The 13,670-nt window shown below is 43.1% G+C and overlaps 1 protein-coding gene across 5 annotated transcripts in view; it reads left to right on the forward strand.

The window, feature by feature from the left end:
• Window positions 1-10,319: 10,319 nt before the first annotated feature.
• Window positions 10,320-13,670, forward strand: part of ARMC2 (armadillo repeat containing 2) — a 69,308-nt gene continuing 65,957 nt past the window's right edge. For 4 of the 5 annotated variants that reach the window (XM_038133231.1, XM_038133235.1, XM_038133234.1 and 1 more), the window contains exons 1-4: window positions 10,320-10,578; window positions 10,823-10,875; window positions 11,618-11,698; window positions 13,400-13,647. In XM_038133231.1, the coding sequence (XP_037989159.1) occupies window positions 13,430-13,647 (218 nt within the window). In that variant the 5' untranslated portion in view covers window positions 10,320-10,578; window positions 10,823-10,875; window positions 11,618-11,698; window positions 13,400-13,429. The remainder of the gene's footprint in view (window positions 10,579-10,822; window positions 10,876-11,617; window positions 11,699-13,399; window positions 13,648-13,670) is intronic. The other variant, XM_038133233.1, reaches the window with a different exon arrangement.

Raw genomic sequence — 13,670 nt, forward strand, 5'->3', positions numbered from 1 at the left:
TGTTCTGGAGATGGTACCCTTGTATGCAAAATCCATTGCCCTCTTTGGGCAAATCTGGACCATCACACAAAGCACTGTCAGCAATGATGCACTGTGATTAGCAATTTAGGAGAGAAATGTGATGCCATCAGAAAGGAACCCAAAGAAGCAACAAAGATGGTAGCCAGAAAATTATATATCAGCAGTACTATTTCTAAAAATAATGGTTTCCAAACTTTTCCACGAGGCATTAACAGCTCTTTAAGGGATAATCTTTATTGCTTTGTAATGTACGAAGCAATAAACAGCTGCTGAGATTGATTAATAGCCAAAGCAAAGTTGAGGCATGTAATCAATCTAAAAAGCCATTTATTGTGAGTATACTACAAAGCAATAGAGATTATTGCTGTTGCACAACAAACCATCACAGAAAACACACAAACACATGCACACACACACAAACAAACAGTTGTTTTCTTTTCAAGGCTTGGAGTGCTGTGCTGCCTTTTCCCTGAGTTTTTCTCTCTAACAAAGGCAGACAACTGGCCCTACAGCAAGCAATCTACTGGGAAAGGTAATGCTCTAAGAACTTCAGTGTTATCTAAAGGAGAAATAATATTTAGTCTTTTAGTTCTGTAACTAGAAATGCAAAATTCCACAGGTATTCATCTCATCCTTGGTAGCAATACTGTTATTTTTATTACCGACAAAACCAAAAAATTAGCTTACCAGTCAAAAAATCATCTAATTCATGCAAATGCAGTGCTCCTTTAGAAACGAAGGCTATTCACTTTTGTGGGGTATTTTTGTGAATGGCTACTAAATCACTTCAGATTTTTTCAGAGTAACACTGAATAACATGACTGGCTTTCAGCACCAGCTATTTCCAGCAGCTAACTAGTTGGGTTTTGACTTCTGCAGTCTTCCTGGGAGGCTGTTTCAGAATCTTATCTCTTTACTAGCTTTAAACCTTTAAAAATTTTTTTATTCTGATTTTTCCAGGTCACATAATGCTCATTTGTTCCTGAAGATAAATAAAGTATAAATTGCTTTTTTATCTTCTTTAAAGAGATGATATGAACAGAGTCTCTCACACTTCCCTTTGGCAGAATAAACAAGCTGTGCCACTGTAGCTTTATGGTATGATAGGCTTGTCCCTGGATCAGTCTCACCACCCTCCTGTACACTCATCCCAGTCTCAGTCTCTCTCTCCTGAATGTGGATGCTCTGGATGGCACTGAGCTACACGGGGGCTCCCAACACTGCCTCCTCCTGACATGCACTCACCACGTCGACTGGAAATATCTCACGCCGCAGACCCAAGGATCAAATTTGCCTTTTGCACATCCCCTTAACATTTGAAGCCAGTGGTTAACTTGCACTTCTAGGCACAACTTGCATATTTCTGTTTCTGAACTGATGACCTTGCAGCTTATGACAGAAATTTGTATTAGTACAGAAGGGCACAAGCTTGCAATTTGCACTATTAAGTTTCAGTCCATTTTTATTACTCTAGTTCTCAAGGTTATTCAGGTCTTCCCATATCATATTGCCATCCCTTTCCTTATTAACTATGTCTCCCACTTCCGTGTCATCAGCAAATTTTATTAACAAACTCCATCTTCCTATTCTAAGGTAATGACTAAAAATATGACTGAAGAGGTATCCTTGAGGAACTCTTGGTAAAATACCACTCAAAGTCAGGAATCACAACAATAGGAACTGAATTCCCAAATTTCATATTTAGAGGAAATACAATTCAGCTCAATGAAAGATAATTTTTGGGTCCTAGTGGATCTAAACTTTCCAAACTGTTATCTTCAAAAATATGAAACTATTTTATATCTGCAATTGCCAAAAATTTAATAACACCTACTTAATATAATGGAATAAGGATTTCCATGAATACATGTACATACTTCTTTACAGACATAAAAGTTTGGAGTATAAGAATTGTACTCATGATGTAGTGGTCCCTTTAGTTGTTTTTAAGCATTTGACTCTGGTAGTTAAAACAACTGTTTTAAAGTTATTATTGCCTTAGCAGCCAATTTTACTGTTTTATCCAGCCTTATATTTAATTTTTGTCACCTTCATACTATTCCTACAAGTCACAGCTTCCTGCAGAAGATGATCTCCAGACTTGAGATGACATTCTTCATGAATTCCTTTTCTCTCTGGGTCTGAAATTTCAAATTTCCTCATGTTTCCATTTTCATCAGCCATACCATTCTTATTTCAGGAAATGTTGGAACTAGATTCATGGCCTTCTTAGCCCTTCTCTACTTTTATCTCTTTTTTTTTTTTTTTTTTCCAGCTGGGGAGTTCAGTGTTAGCAAAATCAATGAAAATCTTTTGATAATTATTAGTGATATTTCTTTTGTTCCTGCTGGTATTTATTTGCAAAAGGATTGTCACTGAAGTACATGACCTTTTGTCAAAATTTTTGGAGGAAATTCCCACTTACAGCAGCCAAACTGAAGCTTTTACCTATCTCAGCTGTGTCTAACCCTACACTTGTGCTCAGGAGGCACCCCAAGGCTGTGCACACCACTGCTGCTGCTGGCCTTGTTTGAACTAGAAAGTTCTAGTGGCAGAAGTTCTGCTGGCATTTGCCACTGACATTGCTGTTTTGGCAGGATGTGTTCACATGTGGCTGTTCTATAAGGATGCAGTATGTCCTCAGATCATCAGGCTTTTATCAGCAAGAGAAATCTGGTGCAATGGGAGGTTAACTCAGAGTACCTTGTGCCACATTCTGTAGATTGCTTTCTGGTAGTTCTTTGCAGCACATTGTGGAGCTGCACTGTATACTGTGAGGTACAATGTCCCATCCTATAGTCTGAGTAAATATTGGGTCAGATTTAAAAATGCTTTTCTATCTTGTACAATAAGCTATTTTTATATGTGTTGTTTCTCCATATTGCAGATTTCTCAGTGCCAGAAACCCAGCCTGCATCCAACAGCAGAGCTCTCTTGCTCATTTAGGACAGATGAAGAATTCTTTCATATCCAGAGAGGAGCTTAAAATATTGGGTACTCTGGGCAAGTGGGACATAGAGACAATGAATGAGAGCTAATTATTTGCAGTAAGTATTTGCTAAACTACAAGAACAAATTGTAGTTTCGAGACATACTGTAAGCACTGGATGAGGGAAAATTTCAGAGTTGGATGTAAAGTTTGTGTTATCCTCACAGCACATTCACTCTGAGTTAAAAGATGTTTAAAGCAAAGACAGTGGGCAAATAGGTGGGGAAAGCTGTGCCAATCTGGGCATTTTGGCATTATTTGAGGTGCTCAGACTCCAGTAAGATACACAAAATTAAGTATTTCCTGCTGCACAGTCTTTTCATGCTGGGTAATGTACTGGAAATCAGAAATGAACTTGATACAATGAGCTTTGCTGATTGTGGTGGAACAGTAAATAAGGTTTATGTCCAATTCGGTCCCATCTTGTTTTGAATACATAAAATGAAAGCAGTGCTTCTCACTGGTGATCTCTCTGGAGAGTACTTTATATCAATGTTGTTTGTGAGAAAGCCCATGCTTTCCTTCCCATCTATACTGTTGTCAGTAATAGAGCTACAAAGCCAACCCTGGCAGCAAAGACAAGGCAGATCTGGTTGGCAAGGTGTTTGTGAAAGCAAAAACACTGTAACTGGACAAAAATAACACCAGCCCACAAACCTTTAATTTAGTAGTCTCCTGCAAAACACACGAAGGGTCTCATAGGGTCCCTCCATTTGAGCAGAGTTTCATCCTGTTTCCTGAATTCAACACAGAGGCAGTGGCAGTTCTTTGTATTTTTCCATGACATTTCCAGATAGTAGAGACAAGTGGATTCCTTAGATGGCTATCGTACATGCAGAATATACAGATGGATGGAAAACACACAGAGCTTAGAGGCCAGCATGGAACCTGCTGGACTTGTGCATAACCACACTTGTAAGGCAAGTTTGACATGTTATGGACCTGCGGCACCTGTGGTCTCCAGGCAGACTCTGTGTACATGAAAACAGGCTGAGAGAATTGGGGTTGTTCAGCCAGTAGAAGAGAAGGCTCTGGGGAGACCTTATAGCCTTTTCCAGTACCCAAAGAGAGATACAAGAAATCTGGAGAGCATCTATTTACAAGGATATGTAATTTCTAACCCCCATGTCTCAAGTGGATAAGGGGGAATGGCTTTAAACTGGAAGAGGACAGGTTTAGATTAGATATTAGGAAGAAACTCTTTACTGTGAGGGTGGTGAGACACTGGAACAGGTTGCTCAGAGAAGTTGTGGATGGCCCATCCCTGGGGGTGTTCAAGGCCAGGCTGGAGGGAGCTGGAAGCAATTTGGTCTAGTGGAAGGTGCCCCTGCCCATTGCAGGGAGTTGGAACTAGATAATGTTTAAGGTCCCTTCCAACCCAAACCATTCTATGATCCTATGACTTTTTGAACTTTGTCTAAAAACTAATATTTTGTCTGAAAACTAATATTGGAACTTTGCCTGAAAACTAATATTTGAACTTTGTCTGAAAACTAATATTTGAACTTTGAAAACTAAAACATGCCATCCCACCAGATACAATTTGACAGGAGAATCTGTTTGGAGGAAAGGCAAGGAATGCTGATGTGGATACCTTGAGAAAGCAAGTAAGATCACCATGCTCTATTAATGCACCAGCTCTATTCAGTGAATCCCCTTACTCAGTTAGCTCCTTAATGGGTTCTGTGTCTCAACAGTTTTGACTTTATCCACATCTCTGTGCCCAAAAATCCCTTCCAATTTAGTCAGTTCTTGGTATTCGTCACCACATGCTTCTGTGAATTTTAAGAATTTTAAGTCTGAGCTCAGTACGCTCCGTAATGAATGCTCAGCCATCAAGTTGTGCACAACAAAATGCTCAGTAAAGAAACACCTTGGACCACTAAACTGAAGGTTGTGTTTTTTGACAAAAAAAGCCCTTTCTTTTTCCACCTTCACTGGTTCTTAACTTGCTTTTTAGGCTCTATGTTGGATTGCAACCCTCAGTGACCTTCACATTTTTATTCCAAATTTGTTTATTCTTCAAAAAAGGCTGTTTCTCTAATATTTCTTCCTGCCTGGCCTGAAGAAATTTGGGTCTTAAATTGACAAGCAGCACCAAAGTCATGGAGAGTTCTGTTTGTCTAGCTGTTTCAAAAGGCAGAGTAGAGGAAAATCAAGCATTTCACTAACATGCCAGGGACTTCCAGTCACTGGCAGAGGCAGCAGAAACATCAGGAAATCAATGAAAGCAATCACTGATGTAGGGACAATTGCATGGTGGGTGTGCAGCTGGTAGCTTGCTCACAATGCTTAGTTAGCTGGTATAAGAAGTCTTTGCATGCTGTGTGTCAGCACAAACATGTGTACAACTGTATTTCACTAGGGAACCTGGCGTAACTTCACTGGGAAATCTCAGCTTTTGGCTGGAGCGTTGAGCACTGAGCATGGAGGGAATCAGTTGCTGGTCAGAGAGTGTAAGGGGCAGAGTTTGCAGGATGCAGTGGTTAAACCACACTAAGCAATGCAAGCTAGAGATTGATCATGGCAATTTCCAAAATCTAAAATTTCAGCCAAATATGACTAAGATTTTAAGAAATTTTTAAAAATTTACATCTATCACAGAATATTTAAGGTTTGAAAAAAAATCTCTGGAGATCATCTAGTCCAACCCCCTTGCTTAAAGCAGTTGACTAAAGAAGGTTCTTCAGGGATTCTTTCAGTCAAATTTTAATATCACCAAAGACAGAGGCCATACAAGCTCTATGAACAACCTCTTTCAGTGCTTGAGATGTTTAGAGATAACCATTCTCATCCCAGAAATTTGGTTTTATGATTAAATGGGGTTCCATGTAGTTCAATTTGTGCCTTCTTTCTCTTGTTCTTTCACTGTGCGCCGCCATGAGGTCTGTCTCCATCTTCTTTGCACCCTTCCCTCAGGTACACGCAGATAAGTTCCCACCAGATCCTCCTCTTCTCCAGGCTCAACAGTCCCAACTCTCTCAGCCTTTCCTCATAGTAGAGATGCTTCATTCCCTTAGTCACCTCAGTGGCCCTTCTCTAGACTCCAGTATGTCCCTGTTGTACTGGGGGCACCATGACTGGTCCCAGCACTGCAGCTGTGGCCTCACTGGTGCTGCACAGAAGGAAAGGATCACTTTTGTCTACCTCCTGGCAGTGCTTTTCCTAATGCAGCCCGAGAGGCTGTTGGCTACCTCTGCAGCAAGTTGCACATTGCTGGTTCAACTTATGTCAGCTTGCATCCCAAGGTCCTTTTCTGCCAAGCTCCTTTCCAGCCAGTTGACCCCCAGCATGTACTGGTGCATGGGGTTATTCCTCTCCAGGTGCAGAACTTCACATTTCCCTTTGTTGTGCTTCTTGAGATCCCTCTTAGCCCAGTCCTCCAGCCTGTTTGGGTCCCTCTGAATGGCAGCACAACCATCTGATGTACCAGTCACTCCACCCAGTTTTACATCATCTGTAAACTTGCTGAGGGCGCACCCTGAGGATGAGTGGTCCCCAGCTGCATTTTGTGTGGCCAATCTCAACTCTTTGAGCTCTGCAGTTCTGCAAAATTTCAGTGCAGCTCCATATCCATCTTAATAGCCCATGCTTCATCAGTTTGTCTGTCAGGGTGTAATGGGAGACAATCAAAAGCCTTACTTAAGATAAACAGCGTACACTGCTCTCCCTTCATCCACCAGCTAGTCATCTCATCATACACCCAGCACTCTTCCCTGTGACAGATTTCCCTGCTGCATGTAATGGAGATCTTAATAAACTTGCTTTATTAAGACTTATTAGGCCTCTTGATAGAGGAGTTGCTTCTAACTACTATAAAATGAACAGCTCCACCTGCCTTTGTAATGATCTAGAAGTGATACAAAACATTGAGCTTATTTAACAGCACATACCAGATGGTTTACGCAAGGTTGAATATGACAGGAAGATTTTTGTCCAGATTGGGGGTGGGACTGCTGTTTTATTTTGAAAAAGAGGAAAGAAATATGGACAAATGGGGGCTGCATTGCCACTTGTGTTGCTCAAATTGCACTGGAGGCTGCTTTTGCAGGCCAGCAGCTAGAAGCAGCAAATGTGGTCAATGAACACTCGGCAGGTAAAGTGCTTAACACTGTTAACTAATTCTAAATTGCACTGAAATATAGGCTTGGTATGTCTGGATATTCAGGTAAGTTTCATCTCTATACAGATTTAAGTTAGCCAGACCAAAACCTGAGACTGGATACCAACACAAAATACCTTCCATGATTTTCAAATCAAACTAAATTAAAAAAAAAAAAATTGAATGATTATGTCATAATTGAATACTTTTTTTTTATAAGTGAGGCAGAAATGTTTAGAACATACTGTTTTTACCTTAGCAATCACTTCAGCAAATACTAGCTTACCTAGACCAAGTCAATTTATAGGTTTTGATGATATTTCCATCCTAAAGCATGGTTACTGAAAACGAGATTTAATTATGTACCTGCATTTAAAAGAGGTGCTGAGAGAGTTCCTTCAACAGAAAGCACAGCCTAGGAAGGATTTAAGTGAGAAAGTTATAACAGTTGAGACATAGCAGAGAGATCACAAAAGAAATATTTGCTATAATTGCCAAAGCTCAGAAAATGAATAAAATTTAACTCTTCAATTTGATGACCTAGAAAATAGAGAGGAGAAATAATGTGCATATGAAAAGGATTAAAGAAGAAGCCAAGAAAGGAGGCTTAGTGGGTTTAACTGGGTGGATTTAAAATTGTTTAAAGAATGATAACAGTAAAAAGAAATTCAAACTGGCTTTACCAGGAAACAGATCTACACATTCTTCTGCGAAACTTCCCTTGTATTATTTCAATAAAAGAAAGGTTCAGAAGAAAGTAACAGAAAATGAGCTAACTGTGAATGATCTGAAAATAGCATACATACATGCACGCACACACATTCTTTTGGCTTTTAAAGAAGAATATACAGAGAAAAGTGGGTACAATAATAACAAGGTTTTCATTACTTCTGAGGTATTGAACTTGGCTGCCAAAGAAAGAGGACTAGATGCCTAATAATTAGAGATAAAGTAGAAGCTAGCAGAGATAATGGCATGTGTTATGTAAACCAGGTAGCGTTACACACGGAGATCTTTTTACTGCTATCATAATGCCTGTCAGAATCAAAAAAGGAACTGGAAGAAGTTATTTTTCTAGAAGAGAGTGGCATAACAAAGCTTATCATAAAAATCAGAAAGACAAATTAAATTTAAAATATCCACAAGGTTCTTATGTAGCAAACATGAAAAAGTAAAAGTTATATTAGCAAGCGATTAGTAAAAGGAACTTCAAGCTAGTAAGAGATTTATATATATTTACATACAAATATATATAGAGGATGAATTTATTTGGGGAGTGCTTTCAGAGATATCTGAAGTATATAATAAAGGAACAAAGAAAGAAGTTTGGTCAGATGGAGCTGTATTTGTTGTGGTTTTCTATTATTCACAGAGGTAACAACTACCCTCCTACAGCAGTTTTTAGATAAATTTCAAAACGCATTCCGAGATAGCGAACAAAGTCAGTCACAAACAACCCACTTGCCACAAAAGGCCTGTCTTTGTTGTTACTACATGTCTGGAGATTTTCTGATACAGGCTGTGATCACATTACTCATTGCAATAGCAGGAGGCACGCCAGGGAGCTGTTCAGGGAGCATCTGGTTCATCTGGCCAACAGGACCCAAACCTGGAGGTGGATGCATTTTTGGTGAGACCGTGCCAGGAGGCAGCCTGGGGAAGTCACTGCAAGTGACCCCTTTGTGCCACTCCAACAAAGCCATCTGGCCCATGGGACCCATGTGTGTGCAGCACTGCTACAGCCAATATGAAAAGGTCCATCTTTTGGCCTTCCAGAGAACAGGAGGCAAGCGGGAGATGTGACAGCAGTTCTGCCCTGCCAGGAAACCAGTAACATGAGCAATCCAACCTTCACTGCCTGACCAGAGTGACCCAGGCACAGGACAGGAGTTTGTGGCTGCTGCTACACCGTGTCTGAGACCCTGTTTTTTTACTTAGGGAAACTTTTAATGTCTCCATTTTGGACCTGTAAATCTGAGCTCAGAGAGAAGGTATTACAATGATGCTGACACCTGAAGGGTCAGAAATAGCCAACAATTCACCCAGAGAGTTACAGAGAATGAGAAGGGGGTTGGGAAACAGAGTCTGGCCTTATCAGTGAAACAGGCATCATAGCTTTAATAGACTGATCCTGAACAGAGGATCACCTGGGCTTCTATCCAGTAGTCTGGGGTCATCCTGCGAGTGTTCAGCTCCTGCTGTGTCACCTGTCTGTCTACTGTCACTTGCTGTTTCTCTTGTCACCTGTCTGGCCACAGGTCCTGTGTCCTTTACAATGCAAGTAATCAGTGCCAGTTCACAGCCTTGCCTCTTGATTCCAGCCACCGTGGACACTCAACCAGCACTGACCACAAACTCAAAAGAAGAGAAAGATTGAGCATGAGGACTAATTAGCACGAGAAGCAAGAAAATCATTAAACCAATAGAAGGTTAAATACTAATAGGAGAATTGGCCGATGAACTGTGATTTGTCTGCTAAAATGTATATTTAGTGTAATTGAAATGGACTGTCCATGGCAGTGATGTAGTCACTGACCCTTGGAGGTGTTTAAGGAAAGACTGGACATGACACTTAGTGCCATGGTCTAGCTGACATGGTGGTGTTTACTCATAGGTTTGACTCGATGATCTCAGAATTTTTTTCCAAGTTAACCGATTCTGTGATTCTGTAAAATTTTGAGAATCTGAGTTGATTTGTGTAACACTTCCACCTTGCACCCTGCACAGAAAAACATCTGTCTAAACCGGGCCCCGTGTCTGTGTTTAGCGTTCCTAAATTGGCAACAACAGCAGGTCTCCCCGAGTAACTTCTGCCAGCAGTGCCCTGGACTTGAGCCAGTCGCCACCACGCTATCCATAAACGTGGAACAGCACTGGCCACGGAGCTCACTGGCTCACCACCAGGAACGCACCGTCCTGCGGGCCAGCGCCGCGGCAGGAGCCCGCACGGGCACTGCCGCTGGGATGTGGGCACGCCACCCCTGGGACCTGAGCACGCCATCCCTGGGACCTGGGCACGCCATCCCTGGGACCTGGGCACGCCATGCCTGGGGTGTGGGCACACCCTGCCTGGGATCTGAGCACGCCATCCCGGGGATCCGGGCACGCCATCCCGGGGATCCGGGCACGCCACCCCTGGGATCCGGGCACGCCACCGCGGCCAGGCAGCGGCCGCGCCGCGCACGCGCCCGCAGGTGCTCGCGCGTGCGCCTGGGGGTGCCCGGGCGGCCCCGCGGGCGCGGCGGCGGCGGCGCGGGGGGCGCGGCCCCGCTCCGGGCCGGGCCCGGCGGCGCGGTGTGCACGGTTGCTATGGGAACGGCGGGCGGCCGAGCGAGGCTGGGCCCTGCGGAGGCGCTGGCGGGTCCCGACCGAGTGCCCCGGGCAGCGCCCGGTGCCCCCGCCGGCCGTAGCGCTCGTCCCCGGGGGTGCCGCCTGGCCGGGCGGGGGCGAAGGGCCGGACTGTGCGGTAAGTCGGGCGGGAGGCTTTGGAAAGCGGCCGGAGACTGATAATCCCCGTGCCGCTTCCCGGCAGCTTTGCCGTGCTGGGGAGGGAGGTGTGATTGCCGGGTGTGGGCTGGGATAGCGTTTACTACACAGGTGCTGCTTATTTGGGGGGTTCCTGTGGGACGTGTTGTGCCATGGCTGCGCTGGAAACCTCACTCTCCTGAGAGCTCGGCTCTCGTAACTTCGTTCTTGTTTCTCTTTGATAGCGGTTTCTCTGCGTCGAAATTTCACCGGGGTCAAAGTGCATCAATTGTGATTGGTAAGTTTCTGTTAATCAGAATCATGTCTAATAGTAGCTATTGTTTACATCTGAAAGGAGGATGTAGTGAGGTGGGGGTCCATCTCTTCTACCGTGCCTGCAGTGAAAGGACAAGAGGAAATGGCTTTAAGCTGAGACAGGGGAGATGCAGATTAGATATTAGAAAAAGAAAATTCACTGTGCGGATGTCCATGCACTGGAATGGGTTGGCCGGGAAGGTGATGGAGTCACCAGCCTTGGACGTGTTTAGGTGTCTGGATCTGGCACTGGTTGATGTGGTTTAGGGGTTACAGGGGCGGTGCAGGGTTGGCTGTTGGACTTGATGATCTTAAAGGTCTCTTCCAACCTCAGTGACTCTGGGATTCTCACCAAACCTGTACCTGTGTGCTCACTGTTCCAAAGATTTGCTAGGGCAGACAGAACATGGATTTGGATGTCAGAGAGCAGAATGTTCATAGCCTGACTACAGGGCTTCTCCTCACTGTACTTGGTGATTGCAAATACGCCCACTCTGCACACTAGCAATTAAATTACACCGGTCTTGAGATGGGAAAGAGGATGGTAGAGGCAATTTGAGATGGCAGAGCCAGTGTGGTGCCATATCTGATGTAGCCAGCCATGCTTCTCTCATCTTGATTGAACAAAGAGCTGCAAGAGTATAAATGTCTCACCTCTGGACATTGCTGGGACTAATGTGTGGATGTTGTACTGCTATCTACTGCTTTGAAATCTTCCTGTACAGCAAAGACCAGACTTCCTGTACAGCAAAGACCAGACTCAGACTTCTGGAGTAACCAACCGGGGAATAAAGACAAGAGCCCAGGTATGGCTTTTCAGACACTGCTGTGATACTCTTCTACCTCCCAGCAGAGAGTCAGAGAGGAGCTCTTCACTTGTCCAACTTAAAGGCTACTTGGGAAATGGTGACAGTGGTGAGGGACAAGATCTGTGTGTACCAGTTACGCTGTCTCCTTTGACACTGCAGTCTTCCCTCTATCTGTTTCCTGCTGGGACTGGGGAGCAAAATTACAGAATCACAGAATATACTGAGTTGGAAGGGCCTCACAAGGATCATGAAGTCCAGCTCCTGGCCTGCACAGGACTATTGCCAGCTGTATCAGACATAAGGCCTACAGAGAAGACCTTCCACTTAAGGTCAAAATTCTGGCTCCCAGTAGCTGGGGGAATAGGGAATAATAGACTATCTTGCTTTTTTCCGTGAGAACTGACTGTATAAATTTTTCTAAACAGACAGCTGCAGTGGAACTCCTTACTGTTTTTGTAATCACATTGTAATAGAGGGAAGAGTAAGGAGCATAGAGAACAAAATTCAGTCACAGTGAAGGCAAATAATATATTAATGGTAGTTGGAACTATTAAAAACACTGATAGTCTCAGACTCCTGATCTGTTCCTGAGGTTTTTTTAATTGTGCATCATTTAGTGAAAGAGTTGGTGCAGTTCTCCTTACCCAATTTTATATTGGGAGTGCCACAATGACAGACACTGCCAGAATGTGCAGGCTCTCAAAGAAAGAAGAAGCAGCTGGAAAAGTTAGACTGCAGAACAGGAAGACTTGAACTGAGAAACTAAGGATATAAGGTTTTTTTTTACTCCATAGTTTAGAAATAACCCAGATGATTGTGTCTGATCCACTGTCAGTTCATTGTCATAAACTGTGAGAGAGAATAGAAGTTACCAGATGGTCTGAGTCACAGTGCAGAAACATTTTTGTTTTTAGGTAAGTTTGAAAGCAGAAGTGGAATTTTGCATGGTGTAAGACTCATGATGAGTTTGCTGTGAAATGACAAGGATGGTATCTGCAGCTAACTGCACCATGATAGTGATGGGTTGTGGGTCCAGGGGGTGATGGAGCAAGTCTGTCCCTGTCCACTGCATTTCCCAGAAACTACAGCAGGACACAATGCTGATTGGAAGGTTGGGTTTATAACTTACTTTAGTGTTATCTTTCTTTGCCTGTGCTTGGGGTTGGGGAGCCATTTCTTTCAGAGGAAAAAAATGGATTGCCTGTTCTTCCTTGTCTCTGCTTATCAATTGCTGATAACTGTGCTTCACTTACTGATAATGACGCCTCTGACATATTAAGAAGCTGCCCTTGGTAAGGTTGATAATATGTATCGGGTTTTTCCTAAGTTGGAAAAAAGTGTCTCTTTGCATCATATGATTGAATTCCTGTTTTGGCTGTAGTGTTTCACAAGTAACCAAGTGTCAAGAAACAGATTTTCTATGGAATTATAGAGGACCACATTTGGCCCATGAAGCACAGTGACGTAATCTAGTATCCTGTAAAAAAACCGAAGGTATATCCTCCATGTCAGATGCTTTCTGTTTTTGAGTATTTTCCTACAGAACTGAAGAACAGAGAGGAAATGCGTTATCAGTGTACCTTATTTCCCTCTATTTCAGCACTGTCTAGGATTTACGGTAGCATAACTAGTGATGAATTAATAGTTTGTAATTTAAAACTAGCATAATGCTTTGTGCCATTCACATATATTTTCCAGTGTTCTTCCTGTGCAGTACTTTGGAGAGGAATGCAAGCTTCAAAGACTGAAAATAGAAGAAAAGCAGAACCATTCTACTGGCTGTCAGCGGCAAAGCCTAAGACCAGTTCTGAGATTGTAAATGAAGCCAGAGATGCTCTACAGACAGTAAAAACTCCAAGACCATTCACACCAACAGATGAACAAAGGAAATTCTTTGGGTCTCAAGCCTCACGATGCCCTCAAAATAGACGCCCTGTACATTTTAGGTACTGTGGCTTTAAGATGTTTT

This window comes from Motacilla alba, chromosome 3 (assembly GCF_015832195.1).
Source record: "Motacilla alba alba isolate MOTALB_02 chromosome 3, Motacilla_alba_V1.0_pri, whole genome shotgun sequence".
Lineage (NCBI taxonomy): Eukaryota > Metazoa > Chordata > Aves > Passeriformes > Motacillidae > Motacilla > Motacilla alba.